The 26203-nt window shown below is 45.0% G+C and overlaps 1 protein-coding gene across 1 annotated transcript in view; it reads right to left on the bottom strand.

Annotated features, from left to right (window-relative positions):
- The window catches only part of TECPR1 (tectonin beta-propeller repeat containing 1), a 79697-nt gene that overhangs the window by 13539 nt on the left and 39955 nt on the right, over positions 1–26203 (bottom strand). Inside the window, exons 12-22 of the mRNA XM_044274470.1 lie at positions 23587–23742; positions 21972–22121; positions 21040–21197; positions 19882–20009; positions 19300–19402; positions 14297–14393; positions 10549–10628; positions 4546–4602; positions 3508–3685; positions 2086–2221; positions 854–946 (exon numbers count right to left, since the gene is read on the bottom strand). Of these exons, the coding sequence (XP_044130405.1) occupies positions 854–946; positions 2086–2221; positions 3508–3685; positions 4546–4602; positions 10549–10628; positions 14297–14393; positions 19300–19402; positions 19882–20009; positions 21040–21197; positions 21972–22121; positions 23587–23742 (1336 nt within the window). The remainder of the gene's footprint in view (positions 1–853; positions 947–2085; positions 2222–3507; positions 3686–4545; positions 4603–10548; positions 10629–14296; positions 14394–19299; positions 19403–19881; positions 20010–21039; positions 21198–21971; positions 22122–23586; positions 23743–26203) is intronic.

Genomic DNA, 26203 nt, shown 5'->3' with positions numbered 1-26203 from the left:
AGTGTTTGGTCCGTGTGTCTGTTTTTTTTCCCCGTTCGTGTGTCATCTCTATTTCACAGACAATGCTCAGCTTAAAAGGGGTTATCCAACCCCTGAAACGCCCCCCATATGACCGGCCCCCTCACACACAATGTACTTACCTCGCTCCTCGGCAGCACCCGCGTCACTTTTCAAGCCCGCACAGCCGCCGTTGCTTCTCCTTGTGCGCCGATGAAAACATCCAGAGTTTGGGGGGCGCAGCCAATGCCAGACGGGGACGAGCCTCCCTAGCATCGTGGGTGACGCTAGGGAGACTCTTCCCCGTCTGCCATTGGCTGCCCCCCCCCTCCGACACCAGATGTTTTCATCCGCGCACGGGGAGAAGCAACGGCGGCATTGCAGGCTTCAGAAGCGATGCGGGTGCTGGGGAGTGAGGTAAGTACATTGTGTGTGATGGGCCCTGGCATATGGGGGGGCATTTCAGGGGTCAGAGAACCCCTTTAATTTCAAGATCATCTCCTAGCAAGGATCTCTGAGGAATGGATGAAACACGGATATTATCCATGTTGTGTCTGTGTTTTTTCACAGACTCGTGGACTATAATGGGCGTGAGGGATCTGTGAACATGGACAAAAATAGGGCATGCTTCTGTGCCAAAACACGGATGTGTGAGTACACACATTAAAATGAATGGGTAGGTGTGCTGTGCGTGAAGAACAGGGACATCACAGGTCCATGAATCACTGACGTGTGAATAAGGCCCTACAGAGTGGTCTTTGCTATAAGTGTTTTGGTGTTAATGGAGGTGCGGTCTTGTGTGCATGTGTCCATCTCTTATCTGGAGTCCTGTATCAGGTTGGTAAGACACACTCACCATTTTCATCAACGGCAAACACAGATGTCTGTCCTACAGAGACTTGTTGTAGCTTCTGCTTCGGTGGAGAGGGAATGTGATACCAGCAGTCTCCTAAATCCCAATGGTAGTCAGACATCACAAGAGAAAAAGAAACCAATATCGGTAAATGGGGGTGAGCTGCTAACATTTTTTTACACTGAATTATTAACTGATATACATAGCACCAACATATACAGTAGTGTATAGTAATGAAACCAGCAGCCAGAGAAAACCGCTGATAATCATAATTGTATTTACTGGCCTGCTTCCTCTAGATATCATGCTGAAAACAAAGTATTTGTCCCGAGATATTTTATTAATCAAGATTATCAGTGCTGCTAGAATATCAAGTGCTGGTAGAATAGCCGAACATTACTGTTTGCCATTGTCATATATACATATTTACCTTTCTATTAAGACTGCTGGAAGGTCACCTCTGATATAAGACTGCTATTTACCCAGTGCTTCACAGTGGGCCGTACCTGGACTGTCACGTGCTTGGCCGACAGACAGTCCACAATAGGAGTTATCATCCAGTGGACATAACACGAAAGGCCCCCCAAATCAGCAGGCTATTGTCGGCCAAATTCGCCTTTTTTTGCATGACCAACCAACAATCTAATATGTATGGGGGGCTCCCGACTCTCCCCTGACAGAAGATGTTGGAAGACAGAAGAATTGGCACTCCACCTTTCAATGACTTATCCTTTTGTTCTGTCGGGAGGCAAGTCACCGCCAGTAATGTCCGACAGAAGATTTTTCTTCTCTCCTCATTGAAAACACATACCCGCTCAGCCAAATCAAGAGTGTTTGTGTATGAGGGAGTCAGGAGAGAGAGAGCTGTAGGAAGCTATTGGAGTTGAATGGACTCCTTTAGATTAAAGGGCATCTGTCAGCAGATTTGTACCTATGACACTGGCTGACCTGTTACATGTGCACTTGGCAGCTGAAGACATCTGTGTTGGTCCCATGTTCACATGTGCCTGCATTGCTGAGAACAATGAAGTCCTAATATATGCAAATGAGCCTCTAGGAGCAACGGGGGCGTTGCCGTTACACCTAGAGGCTCTGCTCTCTCTGCAACTGCCGCGCCCTCTGCACTTTGATTGACAAGTACAGGTGTGATTACTTTTTCACTGCCTGGCCCTGCTATACACCAATATAAGATCAAAAGATGTAGAACTGCATATCTGAATATGGAGATCACACACCTGCTGGTTGACTGGAGGACACCGAACCCCGATAGAAGGTAGATCCATCACGCGCTACAGCCCACACCTGCAGGCATCCTCCTACTGACAGTGAAACGAATGGCTGATCTGTGCCAACATGGAGCCACGAGGAACCCTACAAGGCAAAACGTGGTGTCAGTCTGATAAGTTCTGCATTCCTTGAATGGCATTATTTAGGCAATAGAGGCAGGCATGCAGGTATGTGCAGGAGAATCACTCTGCATACAGCAGAAACATACATTCTTATGATGGCTTCCAAGTTGTGAAGACAATCCCCATCCATATGCAGCCACCGCAGAGGAAATGCTTGACTTGTCGAGACTTTCCCTGACAAAATCAGCTCAGGTGGCCACGTTTTGAAAGGGGTTTTCTCTAAAGATGCAACCCCTTTAAAGACTATGTCCAGTCATGGCCTTAAAGGGATTTTTGGTAAAATCTGTCAGAGCAGTGTAAAATTAAAAAATTAAAAAAAACAAAACCCTGACTCACCTTTTAAATGTCCCGTACCACCATTCAATCCCCTCTGGGCCAGCAGCGGTCATGTACTGTTCATCATTTATGTGACCACTGCAGCCATTCACTGGCCTCAAAGGTCACCAACTGTTCAGGCACTTATGACCGCTGTGGCCAGTAAGTGGCTGCAGCAGACATTTGGACTATGAATGGCACATGACGGCTGCAGGTGTGGATTGACGAGGAGGTGTGGGACATTTACGTAAAAGGTGAGTGAAGTTTTTTTGTTTTATTTTTATAAATTTTACACATCCCCCTGCTGTCACAAAATGTATCAAAATCTTGGAAAACCCGTTAGAAATAATAGCTCACATTCTATTGCATCAATTAGCTTTTATCTTATACCAATCTTGAGTTAAAACATATTTATGCTCTATTCACATCCAAAGCTGCATCCAAAATCATGCTGATAGCAATCTGGCACTTTGCTAGCACTACATCCACATCTATTTTTTGTATTCTGGTACTCTTTCAGCTGAGGAGCAGAGGACTGGAATTGCTGAGGCTATACCGGATACGACAATTCCGATGCTCTTCTCTTCTGCCGGAACAGAGTACCAGAATGCTAAAATGCAGGTGTAGCGTCAAGAGATCTCAGCTAAAATGACATCAGTTTAAAGGGGTTGGCCGATCTGGGACATTGATGGCATATCTCTAGGTTACGCCATAAAGCATGCTCGGCTGTTTTCGGAACTCCCATAGCAGTGAATGGAGAGAACGCTGCGCATGCGTGGCTGCTCTCCATACACTTCTGTGGCCCCGTGTGGGACCCGCATCTATTTGACATTGATGGCATATCCTAACAATATGCCGTTAGTGTGTGAGATGAGCCAAACCCTTTAAGGAAAACTAAAAAACTGGTCATTATAAACTCCGTCCTAATCTTACCGATGGAGTCTGCGCTGTGACACCGAGGCGGCAGAGAACGTCACCCTTGCTGCTGATGGCCCACAGCGCAATGTCTTCTTCATCATCCCTGGTTACTCTTCCTGGAAATATGGAGACATCTCTCAACAAAATTGGGGGGACTTCTAGCCATGGTCCACTGGTCACGATTTTGCATTTTCTATGAGGAAAACATACATTGGTGAAATGTCCAAAAACAAGCCGCGTGGGGGAAGGGGGGCAGTACTCCGAGAGATAGCTATATATAAAAAAAATAGACATGCGGGTGCTCGCCACCACAGGGTTTGGACCAACTCAAATCCAAAATAGAAAGCTGAGGCAGCATTCTATAGTTTTTCAATTACACATCAACTCATAGTAACGATGATCTGGCAATGTAATACTGCCGCCGATTACCTGATGAACGAGCAATTGCACATTCACCGGGCAATCCAGTATTTTGAGCACGCTTAAAAATCATAATTTGCCAATGGCAAATTGTGCTGTGCTATCACGATCTGCTGCCGGCAAACAGCTAGTCAGTATGGGGACGAGCGATGACATGATGATAGCTCCTCCCCATACTGTGAAGGAGATCTCTGCATATAATAGCAGCGGTCTCCTCTGCTAGCGAGCAGGCGATTACGAGGAAGGAACGCTTCCCTTCCGACAATCGTCAGCCGCATCGCTATAAATGTAATACTGCCCTAAGGTATATAGTCAGCTTTACGGAAACAGTCTAGCAGAAATCCTGCGGAGAACACGGGAGTTATTCTCCTGCTGATCTCTTTGGTAAACGAAGATGACCATGAAAAGGAGATTGACTGCTCTCTCTCCATATATATATATATATATATATATATATATATATAGTTTGATCTGTCTTATGTCACCTTCTGAAGTCACAGCTGAAAAACATAAATATCTAGATCACCTCATTCAGCCAGCGCGTTTCCGTTTCTGCAAGCATCTGTGTTATGAACAAGCAGCGTGTACTGACACTTTCTTAGAACCCAAGTGCGAGACATTGAACAGGTTTACCTTGCCCAGCGTCTTCGTCTCACAAAATCTTTAATGGTCTTGTAGCCATGATAAGACCTGCAAAGAGAATTATACAGTCCGTTATTTTACCCGATGACCTCTCCAATAAGCCCCGCATGCTATAGTGCATTGTATATGCTGACTGGGCACATTGTTTCCTTTACTCTTTTTTTGCCAATTTCAACAAACATTCTGTTCTCTGAAAGGACATTCAGTTCTGCTAGATGCCCTCTTCAGGTTCATATTATTAACTCTAGGCGAGAATACCGTTCACATCAGTGACTCAAGAACATGGAGAAAGAAGTAGAGGGCCACATATTTATGCTATGTATGTATGTCATTTTCAGTCTGGTAGTGATGAGAGCTAGTGTCTCCTGCAGAAATATGTAGGGTGTGTATATACGTCCGGGCCAAAATTGGGGGGCACCCTGATCCACTGCAGATTTTGCTATATCAGATTACTTTGATTTATCCCCTGCAAGATGAGTCGGTAGCAGCTGCCCACACCAGCCATATCATTCAGGCACGTGGCTCGTACGTGAACCAGATGGATTGTGGCACCCTATAAGACAGCGGTGTGCCACGAAGCGAAAGCAGTGCTAAAGAAGAAATGAAAAAAACTAAGTATAATGCTGGCTGTTATGGCAGATATTACATGCTCAAGTTCTATATATATACGGCCCTCACTTGGCTGAGATGCCATAAATTAGACTGGACAGGACAAAGGAGCTTTTGTGATGAACATCAGATGTTAGATATCTAGGAAGACCGCCAGGTAATCACAGGCTTTACACGCATGATCGTATCCAATGGGATAGCATAGAGAGTTTAACCCATTCAATGACGATTAGACTTGCATGTATAGTTTAGGAAGATGTGTATAAGTTGAATAGGGGCTCTTGCCTCTTCGAGCATTTTCCTTTGTGTCTTGAAAAAGTGTTAAAGAGCCTCTGTCGGCATGATCAACCCTATTAAACCAGGCTTGGTGCTTGGTAGGGCTCATCACGCAGATTAAAACGATACTTTTCTTTTGGCTGTATATTAAAGAGCTGCAGAGATATCTCCATGAGCATGTTGGAGCACCAGGAGACGGGGCTGAATCCTTGGAGCACTGCTTTTGGATCAGCCGTGCGCTCTGCACACGACAGTTTCCCCTTGACAGAACTGATGTATAGCAGTGTGGCATTGTAGCACAGGGGCTGAGGCGCCCCTGCTAAAGCTTTGCCATTAATATTTTAATTTGGTGAGAAGTCACTGCTTCTATTAAAAGGGGCAATCCGGTTCTTTACAATCCTTAGCATAAGCCGTCAATAATAGGTCGGACCCTCCCCAATCAGCTTCTTGAAGGGGCTGTGGCCCTATAGTCAGCGCCATGTCCCCTTGATTAATGATTGCGTTAAGTTAATTGGCAAGAAGGCGGCAATATTAAACCCTGAATTCGTTTTGATAGTTGGAGCTGGAGCAGACGTGGTTGAAGCCATCATCTTCATATACGGACACAGATCGTTGCTTGTCAGCGAGAGAATCAAACTTAATTCGAGTAATCATCAGGTTAGTACACTGACAAACAGAGATTATATTACTGCTGACATCGACGCGTTTCTTGACTGACAGGACAAATGTTGCAAAGCACTGGGTTAAGTGTGAGATCAGTGAAGGACGTGGTGGCCAAGCGGCTGATCCTCTCCTCGAGGACATATTACCTCTTGCTCCATCTTAATGGGAAGCCAACAGGCCAAAAGAACTGCAACACATTCTTCTTTTGACTTCTGTAGATGCATCAATACATGCATGCAATAAGAAAAGGTGATGTGCCACAAAAAGCAACAGCAAGATATCTTTTTTTTTTGCCATTTACTTAACAAACAATTATACCAAGGTGTTGCCATCAAGTCTGATCCAAACTAAACTAATTTCAAACAAGTGGAATTTTCCCGTGTACTAGTTAAGTGTAACTTACCGTACGTTCTACAGAAGTGGGTTTACTTACACGGGGCATATTTTCCGCAGTTTTTCTAATGCGTTTTACTCTAAAGGCTCAAAAATGCATTAGTTAAATCTCAGGCGGTTTTACTGCTGCATTACTGGCTGACGAGTTTCCAAATGGTGAAACCGCCAATCACCATCCGAGAAGAAAATTGCGGCTGCAGCCGTAAGACCCCATGTGGTTTAGTCCAATGCAACTTATTTCAACGGCTCAAAAATGTCAACAAAAGCACAGCGAAACGCCCTGTGTAAACGGAGCCTAAACAGAACTGAAATAATTAGGCACATCTGGATCCAGCTCTAATAAATCTCCAAAAATGTACTGTACAACTCTAGTGAATGGAGCCTGCAGTTTCTGTATTCCTTTTACGCTGTATGCAAAGAGGCATCTGTCAAAGAAAGCGAACCATCTCGCTAGCGCCACCTTGTGGAAGTGGCCCCTGATGAGCAAAAATCTGATTTTCTAACAAGCCTTGGGACATGATGAGAAAATAGCCAAGCCAAAGCCATCTGTAGACTGCTGTTATTCTGGCTGGCTGGGTGCGATGCCTTGAATGCAGCTTAGGCAGGATACTGGCTCTCCTTAAAGGGGTTATATCCCTTTTTTTTTAACCCAGGCAGCCCCTCTGAGATGAGCATCGGAGCATTTCATGTCTGATGCATGATGTAAAGTTGGGTTATTTTGTTGTTAACAGCTGGTGACACAAGTAAGTGTGATTCTTATAAAGCCGTTATGGGCTCTTCTGGGAGTGTGGGTATCAATCTTTTCTATTTATCTATTACTGGAAGGGGATCTGTCTTGAGCTTTGCGCATACTAGGTGTCAGTAGATTGCCGATACTAATCCCCTGGGACCCTGGGTTTTGACAACTCCTATAAGTGGATATTTGGAGATTCTAGTGCTATTGGTTGGGTACTTACTCTGCAAGGCCGTCCTAAGGCTACTTTCACACTCACGTTTGGTGCGGCTCCGTCATGGTATTGCACAGACGGATCCGCACCGATAATACAACCGCCTGCATCAGTTCAGAATGGATCAGTTTGTATTATCTTTAACATAGCCAAAACTGATCCGTCTTGAACACCATTGAAAGTCAATGGAGGACGGATCCGTTTTCTATTGTGCCGCTTCGTCAGGCGGACACCAAAACACTGCAGGCAGCGTTTTGGTGTCCGCCTCCAGAGCGGAATGGTGACTGAACGAAGGCAAACTGATGCATTCTGAGCGGATCCTTTTCCATTCAGTCTACATTAGGGCAAAACTGATCAGTTTTGGACCGCTTGTGAGAGCCCTGAACGGATCTCAGAAACGGAAAGCCAAAACGATAGTGTGAAAGTAGCCTTACTTGTAAATATGAAAAGAAAAGAGTGCGAGGAATATTGTACTTTTGTGACAAAGTCTCAAACATCATTATTGCTACTTGATAATATACATCTCCAAGGGTATTTGCCCCTGCTGTTTTCCATCTATCTGCTCCCATTACCACCTGTACCTGCGGTAAAGATGCATGATCCCATAAAGTTATGTCCGAAACTACTTCAGTGAAATTGGCCAATGTTTTAGCCTCCTTCCACACCGTCTGGCCCAGTTTGTGTCTAGGCAACAATGGTCTCTGGAATTTTGGGGACCCCCCCAAAAACCGACCACGAAGAGCTACAGTTTAGGTATAGTGATAAAAAGTACTTTGAGGTAGGCAGGTCTTCTGTTGTATACCATGTAGTAATAAGCTTTAACTGACCAGCTAAGTGTACTTTCACACTTGCAGCAGGACTGATCCGTCAGGCTGTTCACCCCACTGACTATAATGGGGACGGGGGCGGCGCTCCGGCGCAATACGGCAGTGCACGCGAAAGGCCGCCGGACTAAAAGTCCTGCATGTCCAACTTTTTAGTCCGGCGGCCTCTGACCGCGAACTGCCGTACTGCGCCGGAGTGCCGCCCCGTCCCCATTATAGTCAATGGGGACAGAGCGGCGGTCCGGCGAAACAGCGGAAGGACGGATCCGACAGGGTGAACAGCCTGACGGATCCGTCCTGCCGCAAGTGTGAAAGTAGCCTAAAGAATATATAAAAAAAGTCTGGTAAAGCCATACCTCCTTCTGTTTTGGGACGTTTCAGTGAATCCAAACTGAGTTTAGTCCGTGACCTGCCCCAAATGAAGGTTCTAGTCATAGAGTCTAATTCTTTGAATATCGATTTGGGGTATGTGTGTTTCTGAGTGCCGAACTGCATACAGGACTTTAGGGAGTATTATCATTTTAATTAGGTTGACTCCTAAGTATTTAAATGTAGCCACTACTTTTAATTGGGCAACATGGGACCTTTAGCTGATTGGAAAGGCTTTAGTGTTAAGGTCAGACATGGATCTGGGAACCGTGGCGGTAGCGTCTTCTATGCGTGATATATGCTTTTCAGCGTGTTGAACTCTTTCTCGTAAATTGTTCATGTCTTGACGCAGGAGGCCCAGATCGATCTTGACTTTGTCCAATTTCCCTGTGAGAGATGTTTTACATGCAGTAATAGCTTCCAGAACCTGAGCTGTTACTTGCTTGAGAGAAGGTTCATCTTGGACTTCGTCAGAAGCATTCATAGGAGCAGTTATATCTGGTGCAGTGCTGGCTCTGGTATGCATATTCCTCTACGGTAGAGGTGACCGCGAATTCGCATCAGGTTGTCTGGCAAATTCTTTTAATTTGTCCGCAGCACTTGGTGCTTTTTGTGGCCCCATTGTTATGATCGATTATGGAGTAACAGACAGTGAGTATATTTGTGTCTAGGACTAATATATCGCAGTGTGTTTTCTTGTGAGTTCTAGAGCTGCCAGTGGATCTGGCAAGTCCCTTCTATGGAGCTGGTTTATGTTTTTATGGGTGTATCTCGTCCGGGCAATCTGGGGTTAACCCTTAATCTTTGTGTGAGGGAGCCTAGCTGTACTTTGTAGCACAGGGTTGTCAGTGGGCTTCACTGTGGGTAAGCTTTGTGCTGACCGGGGTTCTTTCTTTTTCCCGCCAAACGGCCATATTGGGAGCTCCACCTTGGTGCCGGGAGAACTATTGGAGGAGCACAGCTTCAATCGCACCCCGTCCTCTACTGCAGCAGAGCTCTGAATAATATTCGCTTTGCGATCCATACTTTCTCTCCTCCTTTTCGATGCTCCTGCTTTTCCCCACTCCTCTCACCTTGTCTTGTGCGCCGCAGCGCTCTGTATGCCGCAGCTCAGCCTCCTTCTTACACTGGTCCCGGCTTTGCACGTGCCGATGCCCGCTCAGAGATTTCTTGCTGGAAGGTCAGTATATCACACCCTCAGGGATCGCAATGAGCTGTTGGAGACCTTACATCTCTTGAGATCTGCAGGATTTGTCCCGGTAGTGCCACGCCAGCCTCAGAGCTCCGCTCAGATGCGTCTAGCCATCTTGGCTGCTGGCCACGCCCCTGGCACACTTTTTTTTAACTGTACTGAACAGCATAACGACGGTGCACTCCTCAAAATGTATGTATGACAGATATCAGATTAAGGCTCCATTTACACTTCTGAAAGTGTTGTCCGCACAATTGCAAACACATTCATCCTCTATAGGGGCCGGAATGGATGAGGAGAGCACACTATGTGCTCTCCGCATCCGCATTTCCGGAGCACGCCCCTGATCTTCAAGAATAGAATAGGCATTTCTATGGCGGGCCAGCTGGGTGTATTGCAGATCCGCAGTGCACTACGAACGTCTGGATGGACCCTAACACATACATAGGAGAGACAGGCAGATATTAGATGCATAGATAGATTTTTCTTGTAATTTAGATCAAATGCACCAAGAGGCAGGAAGAACTGTATATCATCTTATTGTGGAATGATCCGGTGTTCGTGAGAAGACCGCCGTTTCCAAGGATCAGAAGAGACCCACCTTTTTGTCTTTTGGAGGATCTTTGTCGTAACATAATTGTGGATTATATATTTTTTAGTGCCACAAAATAAAAGGACATAAAATATATCTGCTATTGGTATGCTGAGCTGCGGTACTTACGCTGGGAAGTCTGCTGCATACTGCCACCCATCTTGATCGGTTCCTCCAGAGACATTAAAATCTTCATACCAGTCAGAGACCTGGGGACAACACAAAAATTATTTTACTAAAGGTTTGTATCCCTCATTTAAAATGTTAGGCGTGGCTCAGGGTGTTTTCCAGCATGTAAATGCACATTACAAGGACAAAATACTGCACTTGTGGCTTTGTCTTATCGTCATGTGAAGGTGAGGCACTGCTACTGGTAATTACCGCAATGGTTTAGGTTTACGGCAGAGGCCACATTTCAGTGGCACATCTGTCATATGATGGACATCAGTGGTGCTCAACAGACCCCCTTATGCCTTATGACACAGTTTGCCGGGTGTTTGCCATATTAATGCAAAAAAAATATTGCCGCATGCAGTGCTACTTTTGTTACCAAATGTGACAGAATCTGCGACAAAGGCTTCAATTGGATCCTCCGACACAAGTGTGAACACAGCCTTAGGCTATATAGGCATAGTGTGAGGTGTTGAAATAGTGCCCTTCATCCACAGATCCTAAGTGTAGTAAAGAGGGTTGCACTGCTTGTGTACAGCGCATCCGGGGGGGAAGTGGATGGGATGGTCGCTCACATATATTACAAGACTTGAACCCTTACTGTGTTCTTTTAAAGGGCATCTGTCAGCAGATTTGTCCCTATGACACTGGCTGACCGGACATGTGCGCTTGACATCTGAAGGCAACTGTGTTGGTCCCATGTTCATATGTGCCCGCATTGCTTAAAAAATGAAGCTTTATTATACACAAATGAGCCTCTAGGAGCAACGGGGGCGTTGCCGTTACACCTAGAGGCTCTGCTCTCTCTACAACTGCTGCACCCTCTGCACTTTGATTGACAGGACCAGGTGTGATGACAGTTACACTTCCTGGTCCTGTCAATCAAAGTGCAGAGGGTGCAGCGGTTGCAGAGAGAGCAGAGCCTCTAGGTGTAATGGCAACGCCCCCGTTGCTCCTAGAAGCTCATTTGCATATAATAAAACATCATTTTTCTCAGTAATGTGAGCACATATGAACATGGGACCAACACAGATGCCTTCAGCTCCCAAGCGCACATGTAACAGGTCAGCCAGTGTTATAGGTACAGATCTCACAGATGCCCTTGAAAAAAAAATTCCAGCATGCACTGCAAAATGCTCTTATCCGTAGACTATTAGGATACCTGTCACAAAGCAGTACCATTGTCACACGGGCGACAAACTGGCCAATGACCAAGTTACTTTTGCATCGATGGTTCACAATAACAACCCGATACAGTGAGGGCCAAATGGGGATGAGAGCGTCATCTAGTGAACGGGAAAGGTCCTGCACTTTCGTAGATCACAAACAAGAAGATACAGTGAGGAACAGAAGTATTTGAACACCCTGCGATTTTGCAAGTTCTACCACTTAGAAATCATGGAGGGGTCTGAAGTTCACATTGGAGGTGCATTCCCACACAGAGACAGAATTAAAAAAAATATATAATAATTCAGGAAATCACATTGTAGGATTTTTAAAGAATTTATTTGCCTTGCACTGCTGAACATAAGTATTTGAACACCACAAAAACTGCAAGAATTCTGGCTCTCAAAGACCTGTTACTGTGCCTTTAAAAAGTCCACCTCTACTCCACTCATTAATCTAACTTAGTAGCACCTCAAGACCCCTGTCCACCCCACAGTCAGTCAGACGCCAACTACTACCATGGGAAAGACCAAAGAGCTGTCAAAAGGCACCAGAGACAAAATTGTGGACCTCCACAAAGCTGGAAAGGGCTACGGGGTAATTGCCAAGCAGCTTGGTGAAAGTAGATCAACTGTTGGAGCAACTGTTACAAAATGGAAGAGGCTAAAGACGACTGTCAGTCTCCCTCGGACTGGGGCTCCATGCAAGATCTCACCTCGTGGGGTATCACTGATGATAAGAAAGGTGAGGAATCAGCCCAGAACTACAAGGGAGGAGCTGGTCAATGACATGAAGAGAGCTGGGACCACTGTTTCAAAGGTCACTGTCGGTAGAACACTACGCCGTCATGGTTTCAAATCATGCATTGCACGGAAGGTTCCCCTGCTCAAGTCATCACATGTCCAGGCCCGTCTGAAGTTTGCCAATGACCATCTGGATGATCCAGAGGAGGCACGGGAGAAAGTCGTGTGGTCAGATGAGACCAAAGTAGAACTTTTTAGTCTAGACTTCACTCGTTGTGTTTGGAGGAAAAAGAAGGATGAGTTGCATCCCAAGAACAGCAACCCTACTGTGAAGCATTGGGGTGGTAACATCATGCTTTGGGGGTGCTTTTCTGCGAAGGGGACAGGACGACTGCACTGTATTAAGGAGAGGATGAATGGGGCCATTTATTGTGAGATTTTGAGCAACAACCTCCTTCCCTCAGTCAGAGCATAGAAGATGGGTCGTGGCTGGGTCTTCCAACATGACAACGACCCGAAGCACACAGCCAGGATAACCAAGGAGTGGCTCCGTAAGAAGCATATCAAGGTTCTGGAGTGGCCTAGTCAGTCTCCAGACCTAAATCCAATAGAACATCTTTGGAGGGAGCTGAAACTCAGTGTTGGTCAGCGACAGCCCCGAAACCTGGCAGATCTAGAGGAGATCTGTGTGGAGGAGTGGGCCAAAATCCCTGCTGCAGTGTGTGCAAACCTGGTCAAGAACTACAGGAAACGTTTGACCTCTGTAACTGCAAACAAAGGCTTCTGTACCAAATATTAACACTGGTTTTCTCAGGTGTTCAAATACTTATGTTCAGCAGAGCAAGACAGATACATTCTTTAAAAATCATACAATGTGATTTCCTGAATTTAGTTTTTTAGAGTGGTAATGCACCTACAATGTGAATTTCAGACCCTCCATGATTTCTAAGTGGGAGAACTTGCAAACTCGCAGGGTGTTCAAATACTTCTGTATGTACACTGAACACGGAAGGAGGTTCGAGGGGGAAGGATAAAAGAAAACTTGCGGCTATTTACACTAAGATACCTGCAAACGGAGGACACCGATGACATTTAAATTCTGAGAAGGTGCAGTAACAGGACATTCTCGTGTTTGTTCTCCTCTCGTGTTACTAAGTACTGAACCTCCTTGTTTCATAATTAACAGTGAGTGAAATGCTGCCAACCTAGCCTTCCTATTTACACACTTATGAGCCTGAATAAATGACTTCTGCACGGTAAACATTCACCTGTTTTATAGCGGATATGCCACTGCACACGTTCTACTCCTCTGAACAAACACTCATTAACCACTTCATCAGCAGGTCTCTTCTAACCCATAGTGGCGGTATGATGAGATTTCACTCCTATCCCCCAAAGTTCCTCATCAAGCGTCTTCCCTGCCATCGAACAGTTGACTATTGTGATCCTGCTTATGGCCACTGCATGCAGAAATCACGATGGTCTCTGGGCCAGTAGATAGCTCAGACTCTGGTCACATCACAGTTGGAACACGTCTTGGAGGGTACACATCAGGAGAACCTCCTGAAGTATACCCCTGATACAAGACTGTGATATATATATGTCTATAGCAAACATACCCGCTGAACGAGACAACAACAGGTCCCACAGGAACACGGAGAGCTGCTGAGTTGTCATCGGAAATGGTTCTGACAAATTCCAGGAAAGGTCTTATAATGAAGAAAGCCAGCATTGACTTCAGTTGGCAGAATTTTAGGAAATTGGGAACTGTCTGGTACCTCTGCTAGAAGTCTTACCCAGGACCACTGAGGTGATGGAGGCTTCATATTCGTCTTTGTGCACTCCTGTAATCCGCTCACATCGCTCCACATGTATCTGTCAGTTAACAGTCCACTGCAAAGACAAATTTACAATGAATGCATTCAATTTCTTTTTTCTTTATGGAAGGAATCCACTAGCTCTACCCCTTAACGCTAGGCTGGATCTCGCCTGTGCACATGAAGGGGACCATATATTCTGTAAGCCTGGCACATGAGTTGCCTTTATCTTTCCTTCCTTGGTCTCTCGGGAGCTGATCGCCTACAAAAACTGTAAACCATTTCTAAAGATTAGTAATATCCACAGGTATTAATCATTCAAGAACAAGCTGAGCCTCATCTCGAATGATGAAACTAAACCAAAGCGCAGGTGCCGGGTGTCGGACCCCGCCAATCTGATATTGATGACCCATCAATATCTGAAACCAGACAAATCCTTTAAAAAAAAACAACTTATGAATTCTTAAGGAGTGTCATTAATACAGTACAACTCCCATAGCACTATAGAGAGGTCCGCAGCGCTCATCCAATTCAAGCAATGGTGTTTTATTCCCTAGTAAGGCAGCATACATCGCGACGTTTCGACCATCGATCTATGATAATAATGTATGCTGCCTAACTATTGAATAAAACACCATTGCTTGAATTAGATGAGCGCTGCGGACCTCTCTATATTTCTGTTCCTATTAGGATCCCGAGCCAGGACTCCTTACTGCGTGCACCACTTTGCCCTGGATTTATACCAGGTAACTTGATTATTGGATATGAATTTACCCGAAGGGACTTGGAGTGAGGCTTATCTTTACTTGCAACTCCCACAGAACAGCACAAAGCTCCTGATAAGGCAAATAAACATTTGAGGCTCTACGCCAAAAATACTCAGTAAAGTGCAAGTACAAGAGGAGTGCAAAGTGACGTGAAAGTGCTACAGAATAACAAAGACATCAAGCATGATGAGCTGATTGACAACATAAAATAAGCAGCTAAAACATAAAACTATGCAGAATAGGCCGCAGTAAAATGACCAAAATACAAGAACAATGATTAACATGTGTAAGAAAAGTAAAAGAAAAAAGGCCTCACAATGAAAGCGCTGTGCACTTGTCTTGCACTTTACTGAGTATTTTTGGTGTATAGCTTCAAATGTCTATTTGCTATATCAGGGGCCTTGTGCTGTGCTATGGAAGTTATCTTGTATTACTGACACTCCTCATAAACATATGTTTTTAAGTGTTTTTTAAATGTTGATTTCTTTTCTGTTTTTGAGATCAGGCAAGGGATCGCAAAACGCTTCAGTTTGATTTGATACAACCGGGTGCATCCGTTCTGTTTGGATGCGGTTGTATTAAATTGAAAGTGAACAAATTGGATCCGAAACGAATGCTATTGAAAGTCAAAGGGCGCCGGCTCCTGTCTGTAAAAAAAAAAATGGATCTGACACCATTGACTTTTATTGTTTTTAGTGCCGGATCTGGCTTGTTCAGTTTTGCAAACCGGACAGAAAACTGCAGTTTTGTGTCCGGTCACAGAACGCAACAAACCGGAACGGAATGCCGGATCTAAAAACTGGAAAGGAAATTGCATCTGTGAAAGAAGCCTATGTTATGCTTTTTGTGGTAGCAATAAAAATTCACGTGATTTTAGTAATTTGTTTTTTTTGGTGTGCTCCATTATACATGTGTGCTTTGGTTTAGTTTTGGCTAGCATACTGCTTTATGTATTGATTTTCTGGGGTGCCCACTTTTTTCATTTAATCATTTCTAAATATGATGACATATGAAGTGAGGGCAAAGGCCCTTTCACACAGACCAATGTGTCAGGCAATTGTCAGAAACGAAGAAGTGAGGAAAAAATCAGACCATTCTCGGTGGCGCTGGTGCAGTAAGGACTCGATGCTCAGGAGGTACCAATAAAGGTAATCTTTTTATTAAAGTAGGTTTATGCGTTTCGGGGGCAGGACCCCCCCCTTCCTCAGGACAATAAAACTTATTACATTAAAAACACAGTGTATCCAGTTCATTTTATGCACTTAGTTTGGGCGCAATGTGTGCAGATCACATGGGTGACGGAGATAAACCGCTCTGTTTACCCCCGATGACAGTAGATGTAGGAGTACAACAGCAGTCAGCTGACTATAGGGGTGAAAAAATAAATCACATGACTGCATGCAGACTCCGCCCCCGATAGTATCCAGATTCCTCATCGTAAGACCAGCCACTGAGGTCATCAATGGGCCGGACCTGCCACAACACTATCCAATAAGGATCATCCTTAGGAGCCATGACATCATCCAAAGACCGGCCCACCTGAACCAGCGATAAGCTGGAGATAACACGTCAGCCGAGCACCACTCCTCCCGGCATGTAGTACAGACGCCGTGCAAAAAGACCGGCCCATTGACATCATAGAGGGGCGCTCCCAGCCGCGTCATCCAGATGCCGCCCCAAAAGAGGTCATACAGACACCGAACACAATTGGCACAACTATCACACCAAAACACGCCCACAATACGTCATAAGACACGAGTCCAACCTGAAAGGCAATACAATTGGCCACCTAACACTGGGGGAGTGTCCGGTATCCTAGCGACAGGGAAAACACTCACGCCCCCAGTCTCCTCTCCACCCATGTGATCTGCACACATTGCGCCCAAACTAAGTGCATAAAATGAACTGGACACACTGTGTTTTTAATGTAATAAGTTTTATTGTCCTGAGGAAGGGGGAGGTCCTGCCCCCGAAACGCGTAGACCTACTTTAATAAAAAGATTACCTTTATTGGTACCTCCTGAGCATTGAGTCCTTACTGCACCAGCGCCACCGAGAATGGTCTGATTTTTTTCCTCACTTCTTTGCATACAACTTATCCTGACAACCGCAACCACGGCAAGGGATACAGACCAGGGGCAGCAGACGCAGTCTTCTCTTCTCCCGTAAACTGGACGGGTAATCATCCAGACAAGCGATTCAGGGGCGTTGTGACCTTTCACAACCCCTTCTGGTAAGCATAATCAGTAGCTTCTGTGCTTATACACATTGCTGTAAGGTTCTTCACAAGAGGCGCTGCCTCCTCTCTCTTTTTTCTTTTCTCCTTTTAATTATCAGAAACGAGGCAGATGTCCCCGATAATTGCCTGATGGTCAGTGGAGATGAGGGCTGCGCTTACATACGGCAATCAATCGGTGATCGCTTGTTCCTGATTTTTGGTGCTGGCATTTGCTTATTTTTCAGATGATTGCCAGCACCTTTTACACATATCAGTTATCAGGAACATGAGTTTCTACAAACACTCATCCCCGACAATCGGTCCTTAAATGGTTTTTCTGATTATAATGATTTTTAAGCAAGTACCTGTAGTCTCCCCCTGAAACAGAAGATGTATACTTACCTGCTTCATGCTGCTCCAGGCCTCCGCTGTCTCCGTCTTCCGGTCCCTACACTGTTTAGATCCGGTGTTGCATGGTCACACACACTGCTCCAGCCAATGACTGGCTTCAGAGGTGAATGGCTGCTTGTAGTCACAACACCGCTGGAGCTATTCATGCGACCATGGCCATGCACCACTGGATCAGAGCAGGGCAGGGAAGACGGAGGCAGCGTGAGCAGTGTGAAGGACCGGAGCAGTGTAGAGCAGGTAAATATGAATCCTCTGTTTTAGAGGGGAGGCTGCTGATACTTGCTTAAAAATCTTCACCCTTTAAGAGTCTGGACAAACCAAAAATATCATGTAAACGTGACCAAAGACTCAACTACTCACATAATATGACTAATAAGAGTCATTAATACGTGTTGTGCCTATAATATCCAAACAGTAGGATGTATTAAACAGTATTGAAGTGCCACGTCTACAGAAACTAAAGTAATGACCCCCACTGTGCACAGAGAAATGTATGTTAATGAGAGGTAGAGGACTGATGGAAATAATAAAAGAATCTGATAATTCTAATTACTGCACAGTAGTTTAGTGTAATCCCAGTGTCCAACACAATCTCCCAGTAAAGAATGTGGAAAAAAGGAAAGGAAACGGAAGACCGTACAATATATACAGTATATTAAATCGAACCCTTCATGTACAAGGTGTAGCATGTGTCAGTGCTGCCATCTAGTGTTCAAAACTATGAAGAACAACATTACATTATGCAAACCTGTTCATATAGTAATCTCCTAAAAGTGCTTCTATTACATTCTCTCCTTGGGAAGCAGGTTTTATGTTCGGCAATACAGCATGGTAAAGGAAACTGGTCCGAGCTCTCTGGCTATTTCACTTTTGTATTCAATGGGTTTCCAGGACTTTTATATTGATGGCCTATCCTAAGGATAGGACTAGAGATGAGCAAATTTCATATTTTGAAATTCGTTCACACTTTGTTTGGTGGTAAAAGGTGAATTGCGTTATGTATTCCATTACCACGGACCATAATGCAATTCTATGACAGAATGCATAACAGAATGCCTTTAGAAGCATTCCATCATAATAGAAGTCTATGGGCTGCATAACGGATCCGTCCCGTTATGCGGGGGAGTCCTTTCCTGCATAACGGAAATCGGACGGATTCGTTATGCAGGCCATAAACTTCTATTATGACTGAATGAAAAACGGAATGTCTCTAAAGGGGTTCCGTCATTGAATTGCATTATGGTCCCTGGTAACGGAATCCATAATTCACCTTTGACCACCAAACGAAGTGTGAACGAATTTCATAATCTCTAGATGGGACCACAATAACTGATTAGTAGGGGTCTGACACCTCAATCAATATAAAATGAATATAAAAGTACTGTAAAAACTCTTTAAAGCATGCTGAGGGGCTCATTCAGATGATTGAGGCCCATGTCCATCTGCCATCCATATGTAGAGCAGACCACACATACAGACAGAAAACGGACACATTATGCAGTGCATTAAAAAAATGTTTGTTTCGTTGTGGCCCATATGTATTCATGTACATTTGGTGAATGCTACAATTTAGGTAAAATACTCACGTGCTGCTGTATCCAGTGATGGGGTTCCATCTCTGATTTTCATAGATGTACACGCACTTAGTGTCGGACTGGGGAAAGATGTTATTTGTGCTGCTGTCCAACCCTGGAAAGAAGTGATAGTACAGCATTCAGTTATGCCACTCTGTACACCCTTGCTCCTCCTGCTTCCTCTACCAGCCCCCATCTCGCTGCCAGGTAAGATAACTGTGCAGAAACCTGGCCCTGTCAAACAATTAGAGGAAGCACGAGGAGTGAGAGCGCACAGAGTGGCTTGGGTCCTCCCTCAATGCACTTAAAGCGGTTGTCTCCGGATAGGTCATCAATATCAGATCGACGGGGGTCCAACTCCCGGCATCCCTGCCAAGGAGATGTTTGAAGAGAAGGCAGAGCTCGTATGAGTGCTGCCTTCTCTGCTCTGTCTACCTGCTCACCGCAGCAATTGCAGTGGTGAGCAGTGTAATTACAAGTTTGTCGTCCCCATTCACTTCTATGGGACGGCTTTGTAGTATTCACTTGAACAGACTGATCCGTCCCAAAAAGGCTTTTAACATTTTCATAAAGATATAGAGCTATACTTCTTACCTTGCATGAACCCTCCGCCATAGCCTCCAGTATAAACCCACGCTGTGTGATCATGACCGATGCCCCACACAACACCACAGCTGCTGCTCTCCACCAGCTTCAGGTGTCCTCCTATCTGATGCCAATACCTGCAAAGAAAAAGCAAATACTAGTTCCTCAACATATGTACATCTCTACAAGAACAAGGGGTCACATGCACAAACCATGACCAGAGAACGAGCCTGAAGAAGAACCCAAATTGTTGAAATGGACATGCCTCAGCTACATCCCATAGCAGACTTCACCCATTCATTGCTATAGAGATTCAGTCGAACAAAGTCCAATCATAATATCGTAGATTATAATGACATACAGAGTGGTCAACGCATCTATTTCATTTTATATCTATATATTGCTTAAAGGGGTTATCTGGTAATTAATATTCATGACCTATCCACAAGCTAGGTCATCAATATCAGAACGGTCGGGGTCCAACACCCTGGTCCCCCGATGATCAGCTGTTAGCAGAGGCCAGGCACTCAGTGAACGCTGCAGCCTCTTCCTAGGCCATGTGATGACAGGTTCAATGGTCACTTGGTCTAGTTGCAGCTCAGCCGCATTGAAGTGAATGCCCGCAAGGCTCACAGAGCTCTGGTAGGAGCAGCGGCATCCTGAAACAGCTGATTGGCAGGGGTGCTGGAACTCAGATCCCCATCGATGACCTATCCCAAGGATAGGTCATCATTATCCATTCCTGGATAACCCCTTTAAGGGATTCTTCTGGGGGCTGATGTGCAGTATCCTGGCACGGCCACTACAAAGCTCTTTGCTTCCAGCTCCATTCTCTGTGTTTAATATATTTTTTTGAACATCCATATAACTTTCTGTAATTCAGACCCACTGAAGGCTCACATCTACAATAATGCATCAACACTTGTATTCCATATTGCCCCGTACCCTCCTTCCAATAGGTAAAGGCAAGTGATATGTCAAGTATAGATGACTGCAAAACAGCTTCTGAAGATGATAATATCCACTGAATATGAAGAGAGCAAACTTCCATGAAAGTCTAACAATGTCCAATCTGAAAAACACCTTTAAGTGTCTCAAACCGGGTGCAGACAGAAAGACCTGCAAATTAGTGGGAGACGATATCAGCGATCCTATTGTAACACTTACATTTGGTCACACAATCGTGTGCTGGTCAGAAACTCCAAGTCTGACGCTGGTTCACTCACAAATATGTCCCCTTTACAGGTAATTGACCAGATTGCCTGGTGAGAAGGAGGATCTTGCACTTTTCTGATTTCACAGCAAGACCTATTCAAAAGACTGAGCTGTAAAACACGAAAGAAGAACTGATGTCTAAATCTGAAACAGAAACACAATACACTCAATCAAGGTTTACAAGGTTAGAAGAAAAACTGTTTGTTTCCACGAACTGTTCAAGAGAATGGGCTGAGCTAAAATACCAGACATGGCTCGGGGGGGGGGAATAAAAGTTAATATAACGAATATGTTTCCTAAAAATTGAATTACAAGTTTTTCTAGATAGTAAAGTCCTGTGATCACAGCAGCATCAGCGCTAATTCAAGCAGACAGTCTCTCTTTCTTTGTGGTGTGAGATAATGTCAGAGAAAGAGGGGCAATGGAGACAACAAGAGCCTACCCACAACTGCAAGCATTTTTCTGACAGACTGTAGACGGTGTCCCATTCAAGGACTACCGGCAGCAGTCATCCACAGCTTTCGGCCAATGACATGAAGGTGCCATAGCCAGTCTCGGCCAATAGACCCAAATGCAACAATCTATGCCGGCTCAAGTGTATCATGACCATGGAAGATTGTAAGGGGCTCTTGACCTCATGACCAGCGGGCTCAGATCACCATCTTTCTGTTCCTGCAGGCATATTTTTTTTTCGACGTTCAATTCATTCCCAATTACACCAGAAGCAAACAGAATGGCAATGTATTAGGGAATTGCTTAAATTACAATATTTTAAAGTACCTCAAAATTTAGAGCGACCCCCTTAATCCTACATTAAGGGGACGAGAGGTAATGTGGATATAGGATAGAACACACATGTTTTCTCCCTTTTACCTTGCTCTTACCCAGTCATGCATCTCCTGCTCGGTAGCAGCTGCCAGGCGCACGGGCCACCTCTGCTTTGTCTTCTCTGGAGTGTAAATGGCAAACGAGTGTTTAGCATCATTAAGAACTGGCACTATAATAGTGATTTCATTGAGGAATAAGTGCAAATACTGGAAAGGAAACATATAATGGAACCATAGTAAGTGCTCTGTACTAGGAAAAGGTCGGATAAAGTTCTAATGTATATGGGTGGTGCCTTTAGACCTGTGATGGCTAACCTGCTGTGGTAAAACTAAGACTCCCAAGATGCATGTTTAAGGTGGAGTTTGCCTGACAGCTATATAAAGTATATGGTCATCTTTATCCGTGAAACAATCTGTGCAGATATCATGCTCCTAACAATGCTCATAGGAGGGGAGGGCGAAATAAAAAATCTGATATAGTCAGAGTTTTTCAAAAGTAAAGGAACAATAATAAATAGGATTTATGTCATCCAGGTCACAGCAATGGTGAGCATCTGTAACCGGTCCCCAATGACCATCCACATGATTTTCTAACATCTAGTTATTTATGTCTGCAGGGATATTTTAAATAATCAGATTACTATCTAAGGCTACTTTCACACCTGCGTTTAGGTGCGGATCCGTCTGGTATCTGCACAGACGGATCCGCACCTATAATGCAAACCCTGGTATCCGTTCAGTACGGATCCGTCTGCATAACTCAGTCAAAAAAAAGTCTAAGTGTAAGTCAAACGGATCCGTCCTGACTTACATTGAAAGTCAATGGGGGACGGATCAGTTTACAATTGCACCATATTTGTGTCAATTTAAACGGATCCATCCCCATTGACTTAGGCTACTTTCACAGTGCCGTTTCTGGGTCCGCCTGTGAGATCCGTTTCAAGGCTCTCACATGCGGCCCCAAAAGGGATCAGTTTAGCCCCAATGCATTCTGAATAGATAAGGATCCGTTCAGAATGCATCAGTTTGGCTCCGTTCAGCCTCCATTCCGCTCTGGAGACGCTGCTTGCAGAGTTTTGGTGTCCGCCTGGCAATGCGGAGCCAAACGGATCCGTCCTGACTTACAATGTAAGTCAATGGGGATGGATCCGTTTACATTGACACAAATATGGTGCAATTGTAAACAGATCCGTCCCCCATTGATTTTCAATATAAGTCAGGACGGATCCGTTTGACTTACACTTAGACTTTTTTTTGACCGAGTTATGCAGACGGATCCGTACTGAACGGATACCAGCGTGCGGAGCCGTCTGTGCAGATACCAGACGGATCCGCACCTAAACGCAGGTGTGAAAGTAGCCTTACATTGTAAGTCAGGATGGATCCGTTTGGCTCCGCATCGCCAGGCGGATACCAAAACGCTGCAAGCAGCGTTTTGGTGTCCGCCTCCAGAGCGTAATGGAGGCGGAACGGAACCAAACTGATGCATTCTTAACGGATCCTTATCCTGATCCGGCCGCTTGTGAGAGCCTTGAAACTGATTTGTTAAACACATTAAATTTGATTGAAGAAATGAAACTATTGCCATCATGACGTATGAACCCTCACATAGGCTGGTCCGCTACTACGTCATCATTGCAAAGAAAATAAAAATTATACTGCAGCAACATACCTTCTTCTCCTCATAGTGGGTGTAGTAAATGAAGAGGATGCTGTCTTTGGATCCATCATTTGCTGTCACCTGCTCAAGAGCCACCCGGACATCAATCCATTTGTAAGGTTTCCAGTCTCTCCACCACTGTAAAGTGCCTGTCTTTACCCATACCGACTGGAAAAGAAGATAATTAATCACTATGATTCAGATATGTGAAAAAGAAGAAAGCTGGTAGGCAAAAGGAGTTGTCTCATCTTGACAACCCCTTTCCATATTAAAGAGGTTTTCCGCTTTCCCTAGATTTATGACCTACCCTCAGGATAGGTCATCAATATTAGACTGGTGGGGGTCCAACTCCCCAGCATCCCTAACAATCAGCGCTGAGTTCTCCTCACCGTTTACCCGATTGCTGTTGGCACTGCAGGGCGAGCAGTGTAATTAACAGCTCCTCCGTCCCATTCACTTGAATGGTACAGAGCGATTGAGGTGGCAGCTGCTCACTGCTGCAATGCCGATGAGGTAAACAGTGAAGAGAATGCAGCGCTCGCACAATTGCTGCATTCTCCTCAAACAGCTGATCGGCAGCGAGTCAGATCCCTGCCGATCTAATACTGTTGACCTAACCTGAGGAGATCATCAGCGGAAAGCAGAAAAATAGGATTTTTTGTGCTTACCTGTAAAATCCTTTTCTTGCTGAGTTTATGGTAGGACACAGAAGACCATGGGTATAGCTGCTGCCACTAGAAGGCGACACTAAGCTGAAAACTGTTTGCTCTTCCTCTCAGCTACACCCCTCCTGCAGACACTGAGCTAATCAGTTTTAGCTTAGTGTCCGTAGAAGGCAGACACTTGTTCTGCAGGTCTGCCTGCCAAAGATCTTCTTTTAGGCTACAGGAGGTCTCAAGCCACCTATTTTCCCACACATGAGTGGGGAGACCAGTGGTTCCCCAAGCCTGCTGCTCGTCCCCCACCTCTGGAAGACAAAGAGGAACAGCGGATCTCAAATCTGCTGTTACCCGCCAGTAATCGGGTCACCTTAACCACCACTTCTGGAATTCCCCCATGTTACCAGTGTATCTGTTTCCTGGCACTGTATTACTCTTTTCTGTCCACAAGATGGCAGCAAACCAGATATGGGAGCCTCATGTGCATTTCTTTGTCTTAAGGTCACTGGGGGAGGGGGAGTTAGGTTGCCACTTTTGAATGTGCCAATGAAACTCAGGGATAAAATTAGCAAGCTACTCCCATTTTGTCAAGGAGCCAATAGTCTTTTCTTAAGGAATACCCCTTTTGTGATGTCATGTCTGCTATTTAAGTGAATGTAACTTGAATAAAGCCCTCTTGCTCAGGGGGGTGAGAAGATGCTTTCATAAAAACCAACTTGTGTGTCTCGTCTCATTATGAAAGCAGTATGGTGCACACATACTTATACTTCTAATTGATTTGGCACCACACAAAGAAGATGAGAATCACATGAATTGCGATAACAAGGTGACTTCACGGTCATCGGTCACGTGGCCTAGGCTCCGCTCAGACTCACTGAAAAGAATGGGGCTGAGCTGCGATACCAAGCACAGCCACTATAAAATGTACGGCGCTGTGCGTCCTAATCTGAGAGAAGGTCGCGGCGCTACTGTGAGCGCCTGGTGCCTTCTTAAGCAGCTGATCGGCGGGGTTCCTGGGTGTTGGATCTTGGAAATACTCTTTAACTTTGTCTACAGAATAAATGCTGAAGTGAGACAACCCCTTTAAGGCATATGGAAATCATGAAGGGGAGGGTCATCCACTAGTGGGGAGAGTTACTAAAAAGCATTTCTCGCTCGTATCATTGGGGGGACACAAGAGACCATGGGTATAGTAGTTGTAGCTGTTGCCACTAGGAGGCGACACTAAGCAAAAAAGTGTTAGTTCCTCCTCTCAGCTATACCCCTCCTGCAGACATTGAGCTAATCAGTTTTAGCTTAGTGTCCGTAGGAGGCAGACATGTTTTCCTGCTGTGGAGTGCCTGCGCTGGTAGTATTGGTTCCTTTCCCAGTTTTTTTTTTATGGGATTTTGTGGCGTTCGACGTTCACACTCCCTTTCTGGCACAATATTTCCACCATCTCTGGTTCCTGTCTGGTCATTTTGTACATTCCTCCGATAGCCACATTCTCTTCTTCTTTTGGCAGAGAGGTTCCGCAGTGGCGGTCGTTAGTGTCTGATGGGTTTACACAACCTTCATGTTTTCAGACATCAACGTCGCTTCTACCTGTTCCCTTGGACTAGGTAATTTTTTTCTTTAGTTTGCGGTTAGGTCTGCCAGTGCAGGCAGCCTTCCATAGGCATCAGACGGCTTCTCTCCTCTCTTGTTACAGAGCTTAAGGTCCTCCCCCACATACCTCTGCTTTCCACATTGTCATATTCCTTGGGGAACACTCGTATAAGACAACCAATTAGACCAAGGACACACATGTACAAATATATAACAAATTTTATTTAAGTAATGAATATTACAATAGATCATAAACAATGATAAAAAATGAGCAGCAGCAATACAGGCAAGCGCTGCGATAAGCAGCTCGTCCGCCATACCTTGGGTATAATGAATCTAGATAAATGGGGAAACGGGACCAAACATGTGCCGCATAACGCAGG

The sequence above is a fragment of the Bufo gargarizans genome, unplaced genomic scaffold (assembly GCF_014858855.1).
Source record: "Bufo gargarizans isolate SCDJY-AF-19 unplaced genomic scaffold, ASM1485885v1 original_scaffold_1772_pilon, whole genome shotgun sequence".
In the NCBI taxonomy this organism is placed as follows: domain Eukaryota; kingdom Metazoa; phylum Chordata; class Amphibia; order Anura; family Bufonidae; genus Bufo; species Bufo gargarizans.
Note: the sequence above shows the minus strand (reverse complement) of the source record. Positions and strands in the feature narration are given on the sequence as shown.